Genomic DNA, 25,341 nt, shown 5'->3' with positions numbered 1-25,341 from the left:
TTTTCGTTTGAATGGAGCAGGTGAGTACGGCACTGGCCCTGATGGACACTCCCACAGCTCCTGTTTCAGGATCCAAAATGGATCATTGCTTTCCTTTATTTCATTCCATTTCATTAACTATCTTACAATAAAAATTCAGAACTATGTAAATTAACCTTACTAGTTTCAATTTTCTGGTCTTCTCTCACTCCCTCCTGTTTCCCTCCCTGCCTTCCTTGTTTTTCACTAACTTACTACCTTTTGTAGAAACTACTGTTTTCTTTCATTGTTTTTGTCTGAATTAAGCAGGCAGAGATAACTAGTGACTGTGACACACCAAGAATTGGGGTTTTTTTTCTTCTACAAAACTTCTTTTAGTAAAGGATTTCATTCCTGGAGAAGGCCTGTCTCTCCCATAAATATAACAGTAAATGTATTTTTCCTCTATTTTTTTTCCTCTTTTAATTTTGTTTTTTCTGGTGCATTTTTGTCCACCTCTACCTTTGTTCTTTCAATTTAATCCATCGCATCTTAAGTCATCTCTGTTTTTTCCATGACACTCCTCTTCCCTCAGCTGTGTGTGTGTTCTAGTTCCCCACACGCTGACTTTCTCTCCTTGTCGTATAACAGTAGGGACATTTTCTACTTTGCCATGTGAGACCACAAGTGCTTTGCTATGGCTGATCTGATTAAAAGAAAACTCAAAGTAAATAAGAAATCTACTTATTTTTTGCTTTAGAACTAATAGCTTACAATTTCTTCCAGTACAAAATGAATATATAAATAAATGGGACGCTTCTTTCCCTGAAGTACGTACATAAATTCTGTTACGGGATCAGAGGAAGGAATTTTACTGGAAGATGGTAAGGCTCTTACACAAAAAAAGATACTGTCCAAAAGATTGCTACTGTTACTTAAATCTGAGTGCTGTTTGGAACTGTGGTATTTCATTAGTTTATAAAGATATGGAGAGGCAAAAGTTAAGTTCAAATTAAAATATGAAAATGAAGAAGTCCTGGATGTTAACAGTCACCTTGAGCAATGGCACTGCACCAGCCCTTGGCACTCTACAGACAAGAGGTCGGACGGTTGGAAGTGCTACTGAATTATCCTGAACTACGTGCTGCTCCGTCAGCTGGCCTCTCACGTTGAATTTCAAAATGCATCTGGCATCCTGGGTTTGGGAAACTGGAATGAAAACATTGCTAGCTGTTGGAATAACAGAACAAGATATTAAGTATTGATGCTTTTATTGATTTAAAATTGGATAGAAAGTTTCTGTTATGTTTTACAAAGTAACATTTTAAGTCAGAATTTTAAAACTAGTAAATTAACTCAGTAAAATGAGGATATTTTGGGGGATGAGCGGTAATCTGTGCACACAAGCAGAACAGCTGTTTAGCACTTAAGATTTGATCAAATATGTAGTAAAACTCCGAGAATCCATCATATCTTGGCATTGCCAAACACTGTAAGCTTATGTATTTTTATCACTTAAACACTGAAAAATACTATTCTTTCAGACAAATACTCTGTATACCCATGAATTTGGAGGAAGTTGTTTAAAACAGACTGGAAACGATATAGTCCGTATGAACACCATCTATCAGCCCAGCTCCATTGTTATGAACAAACCAGCAAGGAATGTCAATGCCGTGCTTAGGATCCCTTCTGTAATCCTTCTGCCAGCCCCTGAAAGGGAAAATACAGGCATGGAAGTATCAAAGCAGAAACTGCACTTTGACGAGGTAATCTTTCCTAAGTCTTTGCTAAGGACTTAATTATTTTGTACCTTGTTACTCTAAGCTCATTGTTTTTAACAATCATCGTGGCATCCGGTTTCTTGGGATCAGACCCAGGATGAATTTCCAGTATGGTGAAGTCAATGGTGTGGAAAAACTGTCCTAAAAATTGAAGCAAAAATAACCATTTCAGGCAAGTTGCACGTATTAAACCAGAAACAAACCAAACAGAAACCCCAGAACTTCTACGTTCCCATGCTGTTTTCCACGTCCTCTCAGGGCTTTCAGTGGATAAGCAAACACCAAGTTTCGCGCAAGGCTGAACATACGTCTATGGTATTATTTACTTTTTATAAACCAGAATTCTATGCATATCATCTGCACGTAAGTTCCAACTTCTGAGTGCACAGTAAAATTAGTCTTTTCTAGATATCTTCAAGTTATCCTCGCTTTGTGTCTTGTCTATTCAGTTGTATTTATTACATCGTCTCCAAGTCTTTAGCTTTTTTTTTTTTAATCAAATAATGCATGTGTTGCGCTCTGAAATTTTTGGATGTGACTATGCTCAGAACAAGGCTGACATCTAAGGAATTTTCACACTTCTTCCAGGATTAGCTTTCACACACTTTTGCCCTGTCTGGGCTGGTGCAGGATGCTGCTGGTGCTTTGAGTGCTCTGATGAGCACAGATTTTAGACTATTTAATGAAGTGCAGATGCAAAGTCAAAGATGATGAAAATAGCTATGTGTAAGTCAGTGAACTGTAACATGGCGTGCCCACATGTCACCTGGGCTTTTGCAATTTTCTTCCTGCTTACAATTCTTACCACAGCAGAATAACTTCTGTGTAGAGAAGTCCTTTAGCCTGAGGAGACTGGAGCAGGAAAGCATAAATAACATTCCATCCTTATTCTGCTCTTTTTCTGTTTTATTACAGCATTTCCCATGATGTATGGACCCAATGTGTGCTACCACTGATACCTTGGCTCACTCTCCTCAGGCCTCAAAGTGTGTACCAAGACTGAGAAGACTAAGTTCATTATTTTCCACAATGAGTAAACTTACTGACCCAAAATGAATGTTTACTGCCCTTATCTGATTTTGTAAATGAAAACTGGAAGGCAAGGGAAAACAGCTGCAATCTCTGTATTTTCCAACAGAGAATGCACACCACCAAACCCACTACACTGGCAGAAAACAGGATTCAATGGGGTCAGAATTTTGATCCCTGAATTACCAACTTCGCTTTTTATTAGAATAAAGAATGTTAGGTAACATGAGGAAAATCTTAGACGATACAAGGCATTCTGTGATTTTAATATATGCTAGAAAAATCTATACTTTATATACCTTAAAAACATCTTTTCTTACAAGGATGCCCTAACTGAGGTTTGGTAAATTTTGACTGAGCAAACACATGTATTTTCCCAGAGTGCTTGTAATTAGGAGAAAGGTGATGAAGATGAAAAGAGAGATCAAACTATCCAAGAGGATGGAGGAAAAGTGGAGCAAGAAAAACAAAAAATCTGTAGTGGGATTTAGGAAGATAAAGAGGTTTAAAGGTGCCAGTGAGCACAATGGATGGTAGTGATTTCAGCAGCAGCAGAGGAATTTAAGAAAAGATAACGCATAAAGTCTGAGCCCAGAATATTTTCTCAGAAATCTTATTATGGCAAATCAATGTCACCTCAGTTTCTTCCACTATCTCAGTTCAGAAAGGCCGAGTACAAGATTGGGTCTACAAATTATGTAGCCTCAAGGAAAGACAAGCATGAAAACACTAAATGAAGTCATACCTAATAATCCGTGGGTCTGTTCAGACAGTTTATCACTTTCCAATGTATACAGTCCTAGGAAATCTTGGTGGAGAGGATGTTTCTTCCATACTTGGTGCAAAACAATAACAAATGAGGTACCACTGCCCATTTTGAGCACTAGATTTTTCTTCCTGTTAATTATCAAAGTTAAACTGAGGAAGAAAGAGAAACTTGACTTAGGACATTGTGCTTCCCAGACTTAATAGCAATGAGAAGAAACTTGAGAAGAAGAAATATGTTCAACACACAAACATGGCTTTATAAATTGCTCAGTGTTTTTTAAAATAGAAGTTTTCCTGCCTAGTTTGGTCTGTGAGAATCACTGTGTGTTCACTGACAGTCCAAGACTCACTAAATCACACAGTAAAAGGCTACCTAGCCTTTAAACTTTTCAGCAAGACGTTTCTACCAAACCTTGTCCTCTAACAGTGCAATTAATCACAGATGGGTTAGTAGATATGTAGATAGAGCACCTCATGCTTAGTAATAAAAATGTTATTGATAAAACCATTGCTTCCTTGCCTGGATGCTACCTGGCACCTTTCCCTTTTGTTTTTTAGAAAAGACAACTCCTGCACTGTCTAGGTCAGGGCTAGGATAAAGAAGATTTGCTTCTGATTGTGTTAGTGATATCATCAATGTGGTTGTCATAATTAAAAAAAAAAAAGTATGTTGTATGAATAACGGTTTTGCTCCGGTGCTCTTTCTGTTGCAGTGCCATGCTTTGAGAAGGTAGTCATTTTGTTCCAGGCACACAATGAAAATGTAAATGAGGAGGAGGAGCTGCTGCCCATTCTTTTTCTTAAACTTCCCTTTGCACAGGTACAAATGATTCTGTAATAGATAAATCTCACAAAAAAGATACCTGCTGACAGGGCAAAATGTACCTATTCTATAAGTATCCCAATTTCCATTTTTTTTTAAATGGAGATTGTTTACAGCACATTATTATGTCTTTGTTTGAAGGATTACACACTATGTCTAAAGTTACTCTTTAAGTATTTGCAAGACACTGTTGCATTAAGCACAATACTAAATCTAGTTCTACCTTAGTCACAGTAATAGAAAATCCTTCACAGAATAGGAAATTCTTCACTTACTTATTCCAAGCAGAGGTATTTATGAATAATCATTCAGCAGCTACACAACAAAGTAGAGAGCAGAATCCAGCAGGACTTGAATCAGTTTCTTTTGTATATTCAGACAACAAATCTTAAAAGTATATTATTGATCAGCACTAAAAAAATGTAGAAAGTAATACAGGAGCCTGATATTATTTCTGTGAGCCTTACCCTTCTTGTTGCAAGGTGACTGTGTCAAGCCAGGTCAAACCTGTTTTTTCATTGCCATTCTGAAGTGTGATCCTCTCAGGAGTTACTGTCAGTTTTAAATCCAGATGCTTATTTGCAATGCCAAGTTTTCCAAAATATGTGTTTTGGATCTTTGCATCACTATTTGCTCTCTTATCACCAATGAGTTCTCCATTGACTGTGATACCTAACATAAAAAGGAAACATCAAGTATTGTTTTATAGATAGGACCTGATCAACTGATGTCAAGGAGTGTCACAGAAATTTAACAACTCAAGGAAACAAATATGAGTTGAAAAATAGATCAGAATTACTCGTGCACATTTCTGCCAAAGTAGGGGTTGTTCTGTGGATTTCCACAGAGACAACAATCACTTTCTGGAGAAAAGTTTAATATTTCCTAGAGCACAAAGAGTCTGTGATGGGCACACATAGCCTGCATGACATCTGACTCTCTTTACCAGGTTTTTCCATGAAATAGCAACCTAAGGCTTCTTTTATTGCTGTACTGCTACTCACTGAGACAAATTATGTCTCTCAACTCTCACAGTGGTTTTCAAATAAAGTTGAAAAGTTCATTTTGCTCCAAGAAGTGAAAACACAGTCGCAGTAATGGTACCCTATCACAGCAACAGTAAATCCTACTAACTCTGCTGGGAAAAAAGCTTACACAGTATTAAAGCGAGAAATAGTCTTTAAACATAAGGCATTTTAAGTATCCTGATTTACTGTATTTAAAAAAATTAAAAGCTCACCTGTAACTGGGTCATTTACTAAATTTAACACAGCACCTGGGTTTTCATTGATATTGAAACAAATGGCATCATCTTTTTGTGGCACCGATATAATGAAGTGTGGATCTCCATCAACTGCAAAGGCAAATCACTGGTATTTGTACAGTGATACACAGTTTCAAAGTGCTGCATGAATGTTTAATGCTATGGCAGCGGAACTGCTGATGCTGGGGACCAGCAGGAACTGGTCCCATCCCAGCTGTATGGCCAGCTTAGTCCCACCCATCCTCCAAAGGAGTGGTGAAGTCCCAAGGAAGCTGCTACCATCTCCCCAAAGTGAACTAAGTTGCTTTCCCCCTATTTCCCAGGCATGTGGCATATATCCTGTGTCTCTTTTGAGCACTGCAAAATTTGGCACATCGATTGTAGGTTCAGGATGGCCACCTCTAAGTGCTTATCTCTGAGGGCCATGAACATACTAGTGAGGGCAGGAAGCTCGCTTGAATAGAGAACAGGCAGTTACCAGCACAAAGCCTGACAATGGGAAGGAGGACTAAGAAAATGACCATATATAATCTCAGTGACTTGATCTTTAAAAAAAACATTTAGAGATTTTTGAAGTCAATTAAAATGCTAGTCCCTTGGAAATAAAAAAATCACTGCTTTTGTGGAAGGGAATTATCTAAAAGACTCATAAGAATTGTGCAATTTGGTCTTAAATACCCTCTTCTGTTCTACTTCTAAGCAGACCCTATTCAAATTACTCACCAAGAGTATGCCATGTGGGGTGTGCTGTAAGTAAGTAATGTAGTTGCGGAGCTGCAGAGAGTAAACAGAAAAAAAAATGAGAAAAATTCACATTAAAATGGAATATTTACACACTATCTGCACTGTAGATGTGAGATGTCAGGAAATTAATATGCTAGGTAAACTGCTAATTCCGTCCTAGTTTTTAAAGCATATAGTCCACAGAATGACAGTTTGTGCCCCTTTTGAATCAAGGAAAGCTTCAGGATAAAGACAGCTTTCTCTTGTAGCCTAAATTGCTTTGAGGGTTTCCACAAGGCCCAAGCAATTTATCTATAGGACACAAATGTCTCAGACTTAAGGATTAAGCTGTCTATCAGCAAGTAAATGCAACATCATCCATTGAAAACTTTTGAGATTTTGACGTTTTTTTTTTTTCCAGAATGAATTTAACTCTTTTCAATGAAGATGTGAGAAAACTATAGAGACAGAGATTGAGAGTGATACCTGTAAGATCAATTCAGGCAACTAGAGCCATTGTTCAATAGATATGACCAAGCAAAAGGGAAGCCATTGTAACTTAGAAAATAATTAGTTGTAAAACAAGAAGCCCTGGGACAATCTCATTCTAAACAGCTCGGCCCTGGAAGAACAGATGCGCAAAGGTAAGAAAGTTACAAGATGATCACAAAACCAGCCTTGAGGGATAGGGTATACGTGATACCAGGATTGAATCTGGAGACTGAGGACGGCCACCCGGAGGTGCCAACCAACATGCTAACGAGTTCCTGGAAAATCCATGAATGTGATAAGCATTACTCAGAAATATAATGAATATGTATATTAACATAGTATAAATACTTGCTAGTTTTGTCTTTTGGGTGTGCATGTTAGGTGGAGTTATCCCCCGTGCACCCAGTGCTGCAATAAAGAATGCCTGCTTTCTAAAACTTCAAAATAAGTCTTGGAGAGTGAATTATTTTGCTGCTTTCCGGTAACAAGAGAGACTGAGACTAATCTCCAGAGCAAAAACTTAAATTTAACTCTCCCATTTCCAAGACTGCCCAACCAGCAAGCTGAAGGGTCAGTTGCTGTCTGGCTCTCTCTTGAATAAAACAGTTTCTTTTTTGTATAAGTAACTGAACATATTAATTTAGCCAGAGATGCTGACATCATAGTCCCTTGCTTTATATAATTCCAAAAGAGATGCAAATTCAGGTCCATCCTCTGTATTTGGAAAACAGTTTTCAGGAAAAAATGGTGGTTTAATGAAGTGGCATTTACTCCTTAAAAGCTATTTAGCTGAAACTTTTTTATCTCGTATTGTTCGATCTTTAAGTGTGTTTTTAGCAGTGAGCAGCATTTTGGCAGTAAGCAGAATTTGGCAGTATTGTTAAAATACAGTTGTAAACCCAGAAAAGGCAGTTTTTATCTCTCTGGTAATTTCAGTTGTCTGAGTCAATTTCCTTTGATAGATGCTGTTTCATTCAGAAACTTAAACTCATGACTTACCCAGCCTAGCAGCTGTGACAGCTTGTGCTGTGAATGAAACAAAATGTTATTTCAGAGGCTAGAAAGAATAAAAAAAAAAATCTCTCCCACTTCCACCAAAACCAACTCCAAAATCTTGTAATTATGTATACATTTCTAAATATTTAAAAAACTGAGTCAAAACAGATTATTCAGTATTACAACAAAACAAATGTCACGAACAGGCAGCCTTTTCAGCAAAAATGTTACTTCGCCAAAGGCGTGAGGTTTGCTCTGTAAGGGGCCGGGACAACCTGTCCATATCAGGTTCCTCTGTGCCATCTTGTTCTAAACTGTACTGCTGGGAGGTCAGTAAGATTTACCCACCTGCCTCCACATTTTTCTAGGCTTTACTCTTTTTACATCTGAAGCTATGGAGGGGTGGCTGAAGACAGGGCTTTGTGCTGCAGAAGCAGCAGTCACAGAATCAGCAAAGACATCTCTGTATGAGAGACTGCTACGCACAGGTATCTGGGAGTCAACGGTGGAAAGCAACTTAGTTGTACTGGGCCTGAATTTTGTGACGGTGGGATGCTGCAATTATCAAAGATAGGAGGAACCACACTGAAAACGGTATTTACAAACTTTTCCAGCTGAAAAGTTTTTAATCTATTTATAACACAGTTTTGATTTATTCACCAAGAATTTTATGAAAATATTGCATCCTAGATCAAGTGAGTGATGCAGGAAATCCATCTGTAACAAAAATATTAAGTAAATATAATAAGAAATGTACATACCTTCAGCTGTTACCACAGGCAGGTAAGAAGTAAAAGGAAGAAAAAGAGAAATTTACAGTTTCAGTTGCATGACTAAACAGGAAGGACTCTGACCCTGTTAAAACATATTCTAAGAAAAAAAATTTAAAACTCTTTGACAATTGAACCAGGTATCTTCAATATTTTACAATTCCATTTCTTCCCAATGATACAACTCAGTATCTGTAGATCAAACAGAAATACACTGAAAGTAAAAAGCTGTTATATGGGGCAGCAAAACTGCAATTAATTATGTATATGACAAAAGCACTATTAGTAATTGTTTTATTGTTATGCAACTTCCACAATGCAAAACGTTCCTTATTGGTTTTACTCTTTTGTGGTTTTCAAGGTGTTTGCATGATTCTGTTAATACTGACTGAATGATTCAGTAATCCTATTTGTGAATCTAGATTCTAGGGTGTGTGCAAATTATTTTCTTTTCTTATACAGCAGCAGTGTTTTGAGTATTTTCCTCCTGTTACTGCTCTATACTTTCTATATGCAAAGCAGATTTACTTGGGAAGAGGTTCAGAAAAGGGCCTTTGTACTACAAGTACCTGGAAAAGCAAAGCAAAGAGCTGAAGATCACTCTGAGTGGATGCCACTTCCATCAGAAGTTTGGGTAAGTTTTTCCATCTTACGGAGTCCAGCATAGCGACTTTAAAGTTTACAGCTGTATAATGACTTGAATGTTAAATTAACCATGAAGTGATCTTATGTCGGTATCCCATTATGATAGGTAAGAAAAATAATGCAAAAACTTTATCAGCAGAATGCCTGAAGAATTATTTAGAATTGAAGGGCACTTAGCAATTCATTGTTTTCAGGACTTACTCCAGTTGAAAGGAAAGCCCGCTAACCTCCAGTAAGTGTCTCTGTTATGCTAAATTGCCTTAAGTTACCATGCCAAATTCAGGAGCTGAGAGTTTTTCATCTGGAAGCCAGCAGAGAGCCCACACAGAGCCTGGGAGGAACTTTTTGGGGCACTAAGCAAAAGTTTTGGGAAAAAATAATGGATGCAAATTGAAGAGATTGAAAAGCCTCACAAGAGATTTGTCAGATCTATTGAATGTGGCAGAGATGAGGATGGCCCGAACAGCAGAGAGATGAGGGCAGAGTGGCTTTGGGGTGCACTGAGCGGATAACATTTGTCTTCCTTTGCTAAAGAGGAATAGAGTCAGTTTGTTTCACACAGGTTAAACAAAGAGGCTGAAATCTAGGAAAGTACAGCGTGTTATTGAGCACTGAGTTAATGATTAGCCCAAGTATCAGAGGAGTTGAGAACAAATTGTGCACTTTCAATATAATCGCTTCTCTTTCTGCAACATATATGAATACTGTGTTTTACAGACATAATCTCCATCTTTTAACAACCTGGTGTATCCTGCATGAGAAAGATCTCATGCAAATTTTCCCTTTCTACGTAGAAAGATGTTACTACATCTATCCCTAAGCTGAAGTACATAGAAAAATAAAGGAGAAAGCAATGTGAACGAAACTGAATATAGGTGGATTATTAGATTAGAAATGCTTCTTGGTTTGGGTTTTTTTTCAATGTAATATTTAATATATTTAGCTTAAAATACACTCATTTTGAATTTATAGTATTTTGCTTGTATGATTTAATAATGAAGGATGGTTTGATGGAAATGAGCTTTACAATGAAAAGTAATTTTGCATAAACCATACACGTGCAAGGCTTGGAAAGTAGATTTTTCAGATACATGATTAAAACTGTGCCCACACAAAAGCCTTTCTCTAGGGGAACATCAAAGTAACACTTGGCTTCTCAAATAAAGTAAAATTGTGAAAATGTTTATACCTTCAATGGGTTTATCAGCAATCCCATCTTGATTGTCATAGCTTTCTGGCTTTGTTACCACCATGGATGTCAGCGGTGTTACAAACTTGTATTTTAGTGAGAGATCCAGAGCTTCGGCTGTAAGATTCTCCTTTTCTTCTCCTGTAGCTGCAATGCTGAATACAGGTAGAAACTCCTAGCATCGATGATTGCTAAATTACTCACCGAACTCAGGATTAAATATTTTTCTTTAAAATGAAGTCATTTCTCTGCAGCTAATTTATGAATAAGGAATATTTGTTACAGTCTAAGAGCACTTCTGATTCCACTGGATATCCAAGAAAAAGGCAAAACTGTGCTTTATATTTGCAATAATTTAAAATTGTTTAATTTGTAACCTGAAACAGGAATACTGAGGTTGAGGAGGAGAATAGGTTGGGGTATTTTCCTTACTGTTTTTAATGCTTTCCCATTGCCACCTCAGTGTGATGTGAATTTCAGCACCAGTCAGATGGCTTAACAGGTTCATGGAAGATGTTATTCTAGATATAATTACCGTTTTTCCAGAAGTTGTTCAATAGTGAGGTAAGCCCAGAGCCTTTCAATGTAATCTCCAAATATGTATTCTTGTTCTTTCAAAGCTTCAGCTGTTTGCTCAGCATCTTGTTGTGTAGTATATGACAAAGCATCCTTAGCCTGTTAGGAATAAGAAAAATTCTCTGTATCATAAGCAGCCAGGAACTTCCAGAACCTCCCAGAATCAAGACCTTCACATCTGAAAATCTTATTAAACTGAAAAACAGTCTGGTCCTACAGAGCACTTGTCCAGGAAATTGTCAGTGTTGTATGAGGATCTTTGTTCCATTGCTTCTCTGAAGGTCAGTAGTGTACGCTATAGGACATAACACAGTTTCCAAATGCACATGGCATTTTTGCTCATTAGGATTTGGCTACTCAGGATTTAAAGAACTTTGATTATGACACCAGTTTCATATAGGAACATGTTGAAGCAGATCTGCTGGATAACTTGCTAATAATACATTACTTGTATTTGAAATATACCTAATTGCATATAACATATTTAATACACCACAGTGCATGTGGCATATATGCAGTTCACAGTATTTATGGTAACATGACCTATAATATGTTTGTGTGGTGTTTATTCAATATTAGGGGCAAATAATTTTACAGAATCCAGATCTGGAGAGGTATCTAGATCACTTGGTTCATATTAGACTTCTATTTTAAGAGGAAGATGTTTCAAATATTCAGCTGGCTTATCTATCAGTTTTCTTCACCCAGTGAAGACTATAGTGTCTTTGAACACCGAACATTTGGCTCCTGAAAGAACCAGGTAGGGTATTTAGAGACTAAACTAAAAAATAAAATAAAATAAAATAAAATAAAATAAAATAAAATAAAATAAAATAAAATAAAATAAAATAAAATAAATCTGTCTGTTAGTAAAGCTAATCCAGTCACACTGCACAAAGCTGTTGACCCCAGTATACCTGACTGAGTTACACAAGTAACTTTCAGTTTTAAAAGCAATGACTTTGGCGCATTTAGTTTCTTACATATGCAGTAACACATCCTGTTGCTGAGGTAAAGAAATACCAGTAAATATTTTAAGTATTGCCAGCTTTGAACATTCAGACATTTTGCATGCCTTACTTCAGTCAAAGAAATCCATACTTACGCCTTCACCTCTCACATCTACAGTCAAACTGTTCTGGTTGTTGTCTATAAAGCGCCCAGCCACCACAATCTCTGACCCATCATAGAAATGTTTAAAACTGTTTTTAGTTAGGTCTGATATTTCATTTTCTGGGTAGTTTAACTCCACATCTGTGAGCATGGGATTTGACACCTCATCATAAAACCCCTACAGGATTTAAAAAAAAAAAAAAGTTAAACATTTAACTATCATTGTTTGTTTAATTCATAGGAAGACCTGTACCCAGAAACATCCTGCTATTTCAGCAATGAAAACTAAAAGTGTATTTTAGCAGAAATATTTAAATATTCAGTATAATCTCAAAGTACAAGGCCTAAAAATCTACAAATATTGGAAATGAGAAAGGACATACACTCTTCAGTCTCACTAAGAGAGTAGAAAAATATCTGAGAACAACATGCTGTGGATGATGAGTTCCATCAATGTTCATCAAGAGGGATCCCAAGCTTCCCCCCATTTGACAGAAATTAGTTTCTAGATCTATTCCCTGCAGAGACTGAAATGACAACATAAGCCAAAGGAGACTAGGAATTTGATTTTGGCAGAGCTTGCAATGAAATCTAGTATTTAAATTCTCTGGTGAATTTTTCAAATGGCTGCTATTGGAATGCAAGAAGTAAAAAAGAGCAGCTCTGTACTGCCTATACCTGTTCTCATGCCTTATATGACTACAAAACGCTTCAGAAGTATGGTACGGTACACCTGCTTGCAGTAAGTTCCTAAAGACAGAATATCTAGAGCCTTTATGCTCTGTCATCCTTCTCTTTCCTTGACATGACATTAACTACATGATCTGTGAGGTGTGGGAGATATGACGACTGCAGCAATTTTGTTGCACACCGAAGTGTCCTTCAGAACCATGACTTGTGTCACCCTATGCCAAGTTTTGAACCCTCTTCTGTAGCCCGCAGTATCTCCCTTTTACTGTCCTTCCACTTCCTGCTTATGTAAGGGAAGGGGAAAATTAAATGCAACTAATATTCTGATTACAGCAGACTCTTTAGTATCTCAGTACAACATTACACTTTGGGATTTTGATTACTTCAGAATAAGAACGTCTGTATAGTTATCTGAATTTATGTATCATTTAAGTGGTGATTACTGTACCTGAAGCTGTAAAGCTGCATCAGAGTCAGGATAAATCCGACGTGCCAATCCTTTATTCTCCAGCGCCATCTTCTCCAAGAAGCTGTAGTCAACACCATAGCCAAAACCAAGATTGTATAAGGGATATTTTCCTTCAATGGCTTTTTTTACATGCTCCTGAATGTCCTGAGTATTTGATATGCCTGCATCAAACCAGAAAAAGGTTCAGTTTTCTTCATAAATCAGTAAAATTATCACAAAATGAAATGTGCCTAGTTATGGTTGGATTTCTTAGGAGGCATTATCAAAAACTTGCTTTACTAGTATGATGCTGGTATAGTAGCATTTAAATCATGAAAACATCCAGAAGTCAAAGATGGAGGCCAATTTTAACTGAGCATTTTTTTGTTAGTTAATTCACTCTATTATTCCATCCAACACAAACTTACCTACGTTTGGTTGGCCATCCGTTAACATGATAATTATAGAAGCGCTTCTCTTGAGCACAAGGTTTCCTTCATGAGCAGCATTCAGCATATCAATTCCCCTCATTATACCACCATGTAAATTTGTCACTGCAAGGTAGAGACAGAAGTTTGGTTTCAGCACAGACAGTCAAAATAAAGGCCCGTTTTTCACTGGAATCTGTCAAGAGCTCATTACAATATGAAAATGAAATATTTGGGTTTGCAAGCAGGGGGATGTTTAGACAGAAGAGTATCTGGACTTTGGAAACATAAGGAAAAATAGATGTCATGCTGAATAAATTTCAACTTTGGGAGTCTCTCAGCAGTAATTAAAAAAAAAACAGCTGTAGCATTGTGTTCACAGACTCAACTGATAAATTAACTTACACAACGACCTATTGGTAAGTCCAGTAAAGTACTTAACTGCCTGCAGTGTCAATGCTCCGAACAAACTTCCTTGCTTCATCCAAATTCTCAGGAGTGGCCTTGATTAATGCTTCTTTCCAGGTGTGTACTTCACTACCAAACAGGATGAAATTGAAGAAGTCATCATCTTTAATGTCATCTAAGATTTTTAGAAGTGCTTGTCTCGTCTATAAGACAAAGAAATTTAAATGTATGGTTCAACATTTAACAAAACAGGTACTTACAGTTTTTACAGGATTAATCTCTCAGCATTTGGGTATTTTTACCTTTTACACAGTATGTCACGCAAAAATTCTGAGCTCGTTCTGCCGCTGCCAGTCCCTGTGTCTATTTCAGAGTAACTCTAGTGAAGTCAGCCAGTTGCAATTACATCTAGTAAATCTTTGTAACTGAGAGGAAAATCAGGTCTCACGTCATGCATCGTAGCTTACACTGAGGTAAGCTGGCATGGCAAATTGAAAGTGATGGGAAATGGGTAACTACAGGTTGGTGGAGAAGCTCATACGCAAGCAAGCATGGATATTTTGATGCAGCACCAAAACCTTAAAATTCTGAGCATTATCTTAGAATGAGCAGTCCCAACTAATAAAGACCCGCCCCTTCCCCGAGGAGACAGAATGAACAACATAGATAATGCACATAATACTGTATGTGCATTTTAATTTTGAAACTGTCCAGTATATGTGACAGAACTCTCCGGAAATGTTGATATTGAGAGTTTTGAAATGATAACATTTATAAGTAGTAAATATAGCCTGAATGTATAGAATTTTATTCTACAGTATTGCTTAAAATTAATACTTATAGTACTGAGCATTAGAGAGGTCACAGCATAAAACCACTTGGTATAGCTTAAGCAGCACATATGCACTATAAGCCAGCATGTCCCTTCCATCATAAGAGGCTTTTCCATTGGGACTTTATAGTAAATGTAATAAGTTACCTGTTCTATTTCTCTTCCAGACATTGAGCCACTAATATCTATTACAAAAATAACATTCTTGGGCAACTTTGGAAGATTTGTTGGTGCAAAGAAGTGTACAAAGTAGCCATTGACAATCTGAAAAATAAAAGAGAAAAAAAAAAAGCTTTTGTATATTATAAAGATAAAATGGATTAAAAAAAAATTGCTTTTGTTTAGTCTCTAGCCTCTGAGTGAACTAATAGACTTTAATGGCCCGAACCAGTCTCAGCTCTGTTCATGAGCCCAGGAGCTTCATTTAAGCACAAGCCTCAGCCTTTAGTCCCTGCTCGAGCTACACTGTAAGAATACCTGCCTCCAGCTGTGTCACAGCCGTACCTGCTCCTGTCCACAGATTCCACTGATCTGGATCCCACCCTGCAGACTGATTTCCCACCTTGACCTTGGGCTGCCTCATCACCACAAACTTGCCTGATGACCTGGACTCTCAGCTGACTCTGACTACAATCTCGGGGTCTGCCATGCTCAGGTACTGTGGGGAGTGGGCTCGTGGCTGGGGAAGCCCCTGTGCCATCACACTCAGCTCCCTGTCCTTTAGGGAACAGCTGGCCCTCGCTGCACCTTTACCATGCAAGCTAAGCTGTTCAACAGTTCAAAATTTCCAGCTGTCAGATTTACCTGCAAATTATCTGGAGTTGTTCTCTTCACATCATACCTTACAGTAAAATCCCCATCCAAGACAGACTGTGAGCAAGTTGCACAGGTTCGCTGCTGATCAAGAGTGGGCTTGAAAGAGATAAGTCCCTGAAAAGAAAAGCCCTCATTAGAGCCTTAATAGCTGAAGATTTTCTACAGAACACAAAGAAGTTTGCATTTTTGTAAAACTAGTATATTTATATACACAGACATGAGAATAACCTGTTTTATCATGTTAGGTATTAGTTTGTATCCATATGTATATATTTATTGATGGATAACTGATATGTGAAGGCTGCTATCTAGAACTTGCTTCATATGTTTACTTCCCCACCTTCCTTGGTTCAGCCCTCTGCTCTGAATAGAACCTTTGATAAGGCTGTTGGGCAGTCTACGTCTTAGGAATTCTACCACCTCCATACATGAGAAAACTACACAGACACAGACAAGCCTTTATGGCATTTTTCTCTATCTTTTTCCCCCTCTCACCTCCATTGCTAGCACTGATGTTATTATTTCAGAATTATAACCATAATAAATAAATTACGGAATGCAGTAGTCATTGTACCTTTTTCCCTGTGAAAGTTTTTTTAATGATATTTTGTAGATCATTGGTGATGAATGTTCCTTCTGCTTCCAACTCAGTGATACCCTGGGGCTCAAAGATATTTACTTCAATCTGAAATATTAATTGAAAATTCATTGTCATTGATTAACCCACAACACATCGACTCAGCCATTTACAAGAGGATCAGCAGGCAACTACAGATGTAAAAGAGGGATTTTTGTAAAAGCAAAAGAAATTTACTTTTGTAATTCATAGTAGCAGTCCAAATTCACACTTCTGTGAACACACCATCAATGAAGCAGGCCTTTTTGTACATAGAATTTAAAAATAAAGCTAGAAACAAATAAACCTTAATAGAAATATAACTTGTTTGAAAACTAGATAGTGAAACTTTGTAAAATGTTAATGAATAGTCAAGTCCTTCAAAAATATAACCCAGCCATACCTGTGAGTTGTGCCCAACTTCAACCTATATTTCAGTATGCCTTCTATTGTAGTGTATTTAAAATAATGCTGCATAAACTCTTATACATGCCAAGTTTTGTAATGCCTTTTACACAGCATTTTCTGGGCACACAAAGGAGAAACATTTTGCCTTAGAGCTGGGTATTAGCAAGGCAGTTAGGAGTGATCAAAGACAAGTTTTGGCAGACAAAAGCAGCAGTATTCTAGAATGTGATATATATATCACTGTAATTTAAGATGATATAGTTTCATGGTGGTGTGAGAAAGGTGTAGTTTATGCTATAAAGGCATTCATAAAAGCTATTAGTCTTCTATTTTACCCCAAGGCATCATAATGGCTTTTCAAGGTTTCCATATATAATTTCTTCTGGAGGGTTAGTAGCTGAGCCAATTTGTCAGGCTTACAAATAAAAATCTGCACTAAAGCACACTGGATTACCCACGTGATTCATTAGAAATGTTATCACGGGCCTTTAGCTCACCAGTGAACCAATGGGAATAACCATGGTACTCCACTTTCAACAGATGTACAGAATTTCATCATCTCTTAAGTTACAGTATCCAATTTGATACAGTTTGCCATTTACCTCAAAATCTTTGACAAGCTGCTTTGGTTTTACTTTGATGAACATCTCATATTTTCCAAACTGTCGCTTCAGCAGTTCCTCATATGTGAGTTCAAAAGTGACTTTACTGGCTGCTTCAATGTTCACTGAGACAGTGAATTTTTCTGTTTTTCTTCCTGAAGCTCTGTATTTAAGTGGGTAAGAAAAATAATATCTTTATCCTCTTTCACAATATTTATTGTTTGGGTTGGTGGAGTATGACTTTCAAAAAGGAGTAAAACAAAGATGGGAATTTTGATCTATTGCTAAAATTATACTCAAACTGTAGAATTTATTCAAGTTTCCCAGTGAGCTTAATCCCAGGAACAGGTCATACAAAGGCAGGAAAAGTTGCAGAAACAGTCTTTCCATAATTGCAGATATTGCCTGTGCAGTCAGAAGTTGTATTTCCTTTTTATAATTTACACTACAAGAATTCTAACTTAATGATTGTTCTTTGGTCCTGTAAAAAACAAACTTCAGAAATATGCCAGACCAAGATATTTCCAATCTCACAATTTGCTACAGGATGATGGTGTGGAAGCCACACAAGACATCATTCTTACTTGACAAGACCAGCAGTCTGTCCCTTTGAAACAGCCTTCTCATATTGCTTTTTTGCAACTTCTTTTTCCTTTATAATTCCAGGATAAGTGACACCATCAATTGTCCTGCAGATGAAAAAGTCTTAGTTTAGCTGAATGGTTTGCACCGATACATGAAAAGTTACTATAGGCAATTCTATGTTTATTGATTGGTTTGCTAAAAAGTATTTTCAGGAATCTGATATTGCCAAAATTTGAGCACTTTCACTGAAGTTAGTCTTCTCAGTGAATTTAGCTGGAATGAAGAGCTCTGTGCTTCATATCTTAAGAGACTCTAAACCAATTTTTGCTCTGAAAATGAATTAGATCAAAACTGGGCTGATAGCAACACTACTTACGTCTGCCATATTCCTACACTTCAGCAGCTTGACCATCTCATCTCATCTAATGGTAAGCCAACTCTCTGTCCAAATGTAGCAGTCTACAGCTGAACATTTCATCCTTAGACTCCTTACACCATTAAACAGATATTTCTCATACGAGATTCATCTCATCCTATAATAAAAGGTCTAGCATGCATTAAGAGTAGTTTTGCCCTAAAAGCTACTGTTTCTTTTAACTGACAATAAAACAGGCATAGTGTGATTAGCACAGACAGATGTGCTTAAACTGAATCAAACCTCATAAAGGTGTGAGAATTGCATATTATTGCAACAAAAGGTACAAATGTAAAGGAAAAATTCTATTTCCTGCCTTTCATTCAAATATGATTTTAAAAAGAAGACACAAATTAAGCTATAATGCCATCAGGGAAATTAAATAATGGAACTTTTCTGGTTTGATAACACCAGAGTAAGTAGTATTTCTGAAAAGGTGAATGGATCTCCAGAGAAGACTCCCTGTTCCCTAAGGTCCATGGTGATAAATAGAAATAATTGAAAATTAGTCATCGTTTCTATAGATGTACCAATGTTTGCCTTTCTCCAAGTATCTTGCATGTTAAGTTAACAGTACCAGAAAATTACCCAGGAGGCATTTAGAAATCTATCAAATGGCAAAGTAAAAATGAACATTTGTGTTCCATTTCTCCCAGTTGCATTTGCACAGGTTTTCAGTCTTCTCTAACAATATTGTAAAGATTACACACATGCTGAAGTTGGTAATGAAGGCTGTCTTAGGGAGTTCAACATCAAAGACGACTTCTTTGTGCACATTTCCACGATTGACAGCTTGACTGGTGATGACATTGTGGGCAAATCGGGAAGTTATTTTACTATCAATTTTCATGTTGGAGATTTCTATCCCATTGACAACCTGTAGATTGAAAAATAAAACAAAATTTAAAAAAAGAGGTAGCTGTTACATTGATGTCTGTGTTAATCAGCCATAATCGTATTTTTAAAAAGAAATCATGGCAGGACATTCTATCACTCCAAAGCAAACCAGGAATGACCTTATTATAAGAACTGGAGCACAGCTGCGTTTCCTTGGATAGCTATCACACTGCCATCATCATGCTATTCCATGCGTTACAACTATAGCCTCTTTAACAACATACTACCACCACAGCAAAGACATTGCCATTATAAGAACTGGGGTTTTTTTCACTACTGAGACTGTGACTTTTGTTTCTGGTTGGTCAAAGAGCACAACTTACTGCTGCCTCTCTCTATTAGTGACTGTAATTATCAGCTGAGTGGATGACTCCTACAGCAGGCATATAAATAGTCATCTTGTTTAAAAATAGACCTAGACAATTCCAGATGGCTCCATATTCCATTTTATGTTATTCTCCATTTCCTCACAACTCGGCAATACTTATTTTCTTTGAGTGCTCAGGTATAAGGTTGCTGGAGACTATATGAAAGCATAGGTAAGGACAGATGTGATGCCTTAGGCAACTCTGTGACAAGGTCTGCTTCTTGCAGCAAAACCAGCACGGGAAAGAACTTTGGAGTTTTTATGGCAGGTCTGATCTCTGGCTGGTTGATTAAGAAGGTCCCCAGTCAAAGCATTTAAGCATTGCTGAAGTTGAGTCCAGGTGCCAAGTGGAATCAGCCCCAGAGATGAGGTCTCTTACCTTCCTTAAAAGTAACTACAACATAAAATAAAACCAACATAGAATGGATGTCTGTTAGAGATACAGAGGTGACTTCAAACAACTTTGCTATTTATTCAAATACAACAAGGTTAAAAATAATTTGTTCATTCTCTTTCCTTCTCCAGGAGTTTCCATCAGACCTTGGAAAGGAACTGCCTAAAACAAGCAACTCTGGGCTACTCCCCTCGTCAAACACACTTAAAAATATCATTTGCTCTGTGTCAACTCACAGAAACATGTTGTGAACACAGTAAGAATATTCTTGTCACTATAAATCTTTCTCAGTAGCCTGGACAAAACCAAGCCTTACTCACCAAGTCATTGTCAGCATTTCGCTTCTGTAAAGAGAAAAACAGGGGAAAAAAACATTACTAAGGTAGGAAAGCTGCATTTAGAAATAAATCACTTAGCACCTATGTAGTTCTCTTCTGCTTCCAAGTCAAAATAAGTTGTCCAGGAGAAGGAAGGTTTGAGAAAGGTCCTCCTTAGTAAACTGAAGTAAATTTGAGGGAAGAGCAATTAAGGCATCTGAGGCAGGTATAATTAATTTGTTTATAGCATTCCCAGTTCTGGTGAATCTTTTGGTTTTCATTTGATGTTAGTACACCTTAGATACCGTGGGTTTGATAGATAGACTTTGAATGTTGCTGACTTTGTATTTTGCTCAAGTGACACAGGAAGTTGTGTCTTTTAGCTGAAAAACAATAATGGATCACCTGAGAGATGAGGGGAGAGTGAGAGGAAAAGAGGCTTGAATGCTTAGTGCCATTTATATTTAAATGTCATTGAGACTAAAGAATACATTAAAATCTGCCTAATGTGGCTTCCTTGAGTATAGGTTGGCTGTGTGGTGACATCAAAGTAAAAACAGAGTATCTTGTCCTGAGAGTGACATCTTTTTCTTGGGAATTCCTGGTTCTGGGTCCTATGGTATATATTTTGACTTTTCAAACTAATTTTCCTTTGGAAGAAAAAAAAGGGTTTCTATGAGAGCATAAAAAAACAGTTTGCACATTTTTTCCAATCACATACACATCCAAACTATCAGACAGACCCATCTTTACGCTCTTTCAGACTTACTCCTAAATTTTTCCTGTTTCACCCCAATAGTCTCTCATTCTAACATGAATAGGTAAGATGGTAATTCAGCAGGCTTACAAAGAGGAGAGGCAGTCACTATGAAAGGCTGCATGGAAATAAAAAAAAGCTGTTAGAACACTTTTTTTGCCATATTTGCTCCCACAGTAGGTGCAAATATTACAAGCTCTACAAAAATACCATGTACTGTCTTCTGAAAGAGAGAGAACAGGCTTCAAACATGCTTACTGAATCACGTTAAAATAACAGCTTGTGTAACTCAATTCCCGTAAGCTCAGCTGCAACTACCTTATCTCTTTTGGCTCCAAGAGCCTCATGGGTCACATTTTGTGCAAGCATGTTCACCTGCTCCTCCAAATAGAGGAGTAAAGACACAATAAAGTATCAAGTCAGATACAAATCAGATACAGGTACATTTAAGGCTTTTGTTACCTTTCACAGTTAGAATTTTCACAGATTAGAAACTGAGTCACAGAGGGTTACTTTTTGTTTATTTTGGAGTATTTTTCAAGACACTATATTAAATCTATGGTAATGCAAGGTTTTTGGTGGGGAGGTTTCTCAACTTCTGTAAGACTCTGGCCAAAAAGTCTGTGTACGTTTCTCAAGGTTCATCTCTCAAACTGTTATTGCCATACAGGTGATTTCTGTGCGTATGCCTCTCCTGTTTCATAAACCTATGTGGACTTTTTTAATGCCTGTGTAGAGTATGCACCAATTCAAATCTGTCCTTTCCAAAACTGAAATTGTCTTTTTTATTTCTATACTGTTATTATGGCTAATCATTTCCCTTTACAAAACATGAACTGAGGTACGGACCCTGGGAAATGAAAAGCTGGAAATCACTGAAATGTCATTTTGTTTGGTACAAACTTTTCCTTGCAGTGGAATTACCTAACAGTTTAAGAATACAAAAAAAACTACAAAAAATGTGTTCTTTAGTTACAAATTCTGCAATTCTGACTACTGCCTCCTAAATTTAAAGATACTTTACCTGCATTTAATTTTTACAGAATTGCTGTTGTGCACATTCTTTATCGGAATTATGGGTTCTACAGTAGTTTTGAAAGACTTCTGATTCTGTAAGTATTTTGGGGTGTACTCTGCTAATGTCATTGAAAAAGAAAATACAGTAAAATTTCTCAGTGAAAGGTATTAGTCACTTTGTACTTCAGCTGATCTTCAATGGAGATATTCAAACCCAGTTGGACATTGTCCTGGGCTACCCGGTCCAGCTGACCCCGATTTGCACACGGAAGTGGATTAGGCAACTCTGTGATTTTGTGATTTTTTGTTTTTCATTCTTAATGATTCACTTGGATGTAGCTGGAGACCTCACTAACATCCAAGGTCACTTTAAGCTAGTGGGCAGAAAGTGATAGTGTCCCATTAAAAAATCTGTTATGCAATTCTAGACCAAGCTGAGATTTTAATATCCTCTAACTTGTGTAATTACAGTTACTTGATCAAATGTTTCTATAGTATTTCCACATATTTACCAGTTGCACCAATTATTAGACTTTTTTTTCAGTTGTGTAACAGTAACAAATTCTGCTTTGTTTAATGCTGTTTTGCTGTGGCAACAGCAAAGAATACAGGGGCAAAAAATCTATAGAAATTGGAGAGGAAGAGCAGGGAAAAAGAAATTTGAACTCCCCAAAAAAACAGGGAGGGAAAAGGCGGCTCCCATTACAGTACTTCCTCAGAGAAGCCCTGATTTTACAGCTTGGGAAACTAAAACACAGCATGACTAAAAGATTCAGCAAAGACTGTACAGTTAACTTGAAGTGACCTCTGGGAGCCCATACTACTGAATGAGATATTTGCATACATCCCTAAGTATTACATAGCAAAAATAAGGCATGAAAATTATTTCCAAATTTACAGAAACATTAACGATTTCATCATCCCAAGTGATGCTAATTCAATATCACAGAGAAGAGACCATAATGCAGCTAAACTATGAAAACTAAACTTCCTTATGAGCTATGTAGGAGTCTTGCTGCTGCCAAAATGAGAGGGCCATAAAAGGAAGGCTGTATCATTGCTACTTGTGCTTTGAATGCTTTCAATATGTAGTTCTATGGGTAATTTTTAATCTAGAAAAACTTTCCCACCATTAGTAGCTGCATGCATAGGAACAAAGTGTACAAGTGCACGTAGGGATCTCTGATGCGGATTTTTGTTCAATTTTCAGCAGAACTGGGTCTGCCAATTGTGTTTATCTGACTATGGCTTTAAAAGCAGCTTTGATAGCTTCAAGGTCATCAGCCACACAGACTTCCAGCCATGCTTCATCACTCCTCACTGGCATACTTCTTGCTCAAAGGAGCTAAGACAGGGATGGGGACTGAGACCTTCACACTGCATAGCAATCTCCTCCATTTCAATAAAATTACATTTGCATAAAGTATATAACAAAACTGGGAGAATCAACTGACTTTTCTTTAGTGTTCTGCACGTTCGGATGGAGCACTGCAAAGAGCTTTGGCTTTTTTCCATTTAGAAAGGCTTTAGCATTGCAAGACATACAGAGAACAACAGGCAGTATGGGAATCAGGAGGAAAAAGCTACATTATATCTGGGCTACATAATGGTTAAATAATAAGAACCATGGCATCTCCAATTTGCAGCAATAAATCTCAAGCTGATTTGTAAAAGTTAGATCTGTTATTATCCTGATTTTCAAAGAAAAAGTCTTGGCAAAGGCTAGAATGTAATCAACAGAAATTGACTGTAAATTGCTTTGTCCTGTTCTACCCACTAACCTCCAATGCTCCCTAAAGAGATTTGTCCTCTGTAACTTTTCATAGTATGTAACCACTGAGAGAGAGGAAAATAATGTATTCAAGTGAGGAGTAGTGGCCGGCAACTTAACTCAAGAAAATTAGGCAGAACATCAGGAAGCACTGTCTTACTCAGAGATCTAGTCTAAAACAGAATGCCCCCTTTGAGGGACAGAGATATATTTCATGCTATGCTAACATGCAAATCTTTTGAGGAAAAATCCTACCATGCCACTTTGATAGTGGACATATTTATCTGGATGCCATGTTACATCTCTTTTTTTCTGCTTCCTGAAGGCATCTTTTCATTAATATTTCGCATTGCTTTACAGATGCTAAAGTCAGTTCCCTGTCAGCACTGATTGTTTTACACATTTAAATATAAGACCACTAAAACATTTTAGCATTATGTGGTGATGACAGGAAAAATAAAGTGATGCTTTTAAAAAGAGAGAGAGGGGAGCTTCTTCAGACCCGATATAAAAATGAGGCTGATTAGAGGTAAACTAGTCTGAGTCCCAAGTCTGATCTTGTGTTCACTGGTATTAGAGAACACAAAGCTCCTGGTGTCAACGCTGTATGAACTCTCTGATAAATGTTGATAAATGGCAGGAGGTTCATCTATAAAGAATGGGAGGACCACACATGGTTGATTACTTACCTTGACGTTTCTGTTATGTGTTACCAAAAAGTCTGATGATGCAAAGGCAGGAATCAACAATAAAATACAAAGCAATAGATGGTTTTCCATTTTGGAAAAAAAGTAAGGTTCCAACCTGAACGATATGCATAAATATATAATGCTTTGTTTACTGAATGTTAATAAATAACCCAGTGTGAAAAGTGGGATTAAACATTAGGCATTCGCGAAAAATCAAATACTGAATTTTGAATTTGCATAATCTGCAGAATATTGTTACAAAATACTGTTACAGAATGTACAGAATATTTCAGCAATGTCTCTTCTATGTAATATCTCCAAACAGAAACTCAACAGCCATTTCTGTACAGGCAACTGAGATTGATCTCTGCTCCAGACTCACCTCTTTTCCAAACAAAACCCGTCACCTTTCTGATACCTTCCTAAGGCTGTCCCCAGCTCAAATTTATTGCAGCCGTAACAGAGCTTTTAGTCTCTTAAACCCATTTATGCTCCTCTTCAAAAACGACCTCCTGTAATCCTGCATATCACTCAGATACCCAATTTAGGTATCATTATCTGACACATGTCCTGACTGGTACAGAAACTTCCTATTACATGCTTTCCTGTCCATCTTCATAGCTGAAACCCAGGCCCAAGCTCCCAGGGTCTTGCATGTTGCACAATCAATACCCATTCAGCCTGCTGCTGCAAGGCCCATTTTCTTTATTTGTTATCTTGACAGCATTAATTCTCTATCTTTTTAACTGGTTTC

At 37.3% G+C, this 25,341-nt stretch overlaps 1 protein-coding gene and 1 long non-coding RNA gene across 3 annotated transcripts; one reads left to right on the top strand and one right to left on the bottom strand.

Moving 5' to 3' along the window:
* Positions 1-1,212: 1,212 nt before the first annotated feature.
* Positions 1,213-24,716, bottom strand: LOC129211372 (inter-alpha-trypsin inhibitor heavy chain H3-like). 2 transcript variants are annotated; one of them, XM_054838388.1, is made up of 21 exons: positions 24,588-24,716; positions 20,357-20,380; positions 19,089-19,255; positions 17,963-18,067; positions 17,379-17,541; positions 16,327-16,437; positions 15,741-15,866; positions 15,084-15,200; positions 14,139-14,307; positions 13,697-13,822; positions 13,269-13,450; positions 12,123-12,308; positions 10,977-11,116; positions 10,442-10,596; positions 7,841-7,867; positions 6,350-6,400; positions 5,603-5,716; positions 4,830-5,034; positions 3,517-3,689; positions 1,772-1,883; positions 1,213-1,671 (listed from the first exon to the last, which is right to left on the bottom strand). In XM_054838388.1, the coding sequence occupies exons 1-21, from the start codon at positions 24,675-24,677 to the stop codon at positions 1,542-1,544; spliced, it is 2,673 nt and encodes an 890-aa protein (XP_054694363.1). In that variant the 5' UTR covers positions 24,678-24,716; the 3' UTR covers positions 1,213-1,541. The 2 variants fall into 2 exon arrangements, with proteins under 2 accessions (XP_054694363.1, XP_054694364.1); XM_054838389.1 differs by lacking the exon at positions 12,123-12,308.
* On the top strand, positions 1,531-4,355 carry LOC129211379 (uncharacterized). Its single transcript, XR_008578825.1, has 3 exons — positions 1,531-1,727; positions 2,658-2,728; positions 4,253-4,355. It is a non-coding gene; the product is annotated as an uncharacterized LOC129211379 (long non-coding RNA).
* Positions 24,717-25,341: the final 625 nt, after the last annotated feature.

The sequence above is a fragment of the Grus americana genome, chromosome 11 (genome assembly GCF_028858705.1).
Source record: "Grus americana isolate bGruAme1 chromosome 11, bGruAme1.mat, whole genome shotgun sequence".
Taxonomy (NCBI): domain Eukaryota; kingdom Metazoa; phylum Chordata; class Aves; order Gruiformes; family Gruidae; genus Grus; species Grus americana.
This window is presented reverse-complemented; position numbering and strand designations above follow the sequence as displayed.

Coding starts and splice junctions, on each gene's coding strand:
- LOC129211372 (XM_054838388.1), bottom strand. CDS start 24,677: ATGGAAAACCATCTATTGCTTTGTATTTTATTGTTGATTCCTGCCTTT. Junction 12,309..13,268: donor ATGCAGCTTTACAGCTTCAG/GTACAGTAATCA, acceptor TAAATCCTGTAG/GGGTTTTATGATGAGGTGTC. Junction 5,717..6,349: donor CCCCACATGGCATACTCTTG/GTGAGTAATTTG, acceptor TTGCCTTTGCAG/TTGATGGAGATCCACACTTC.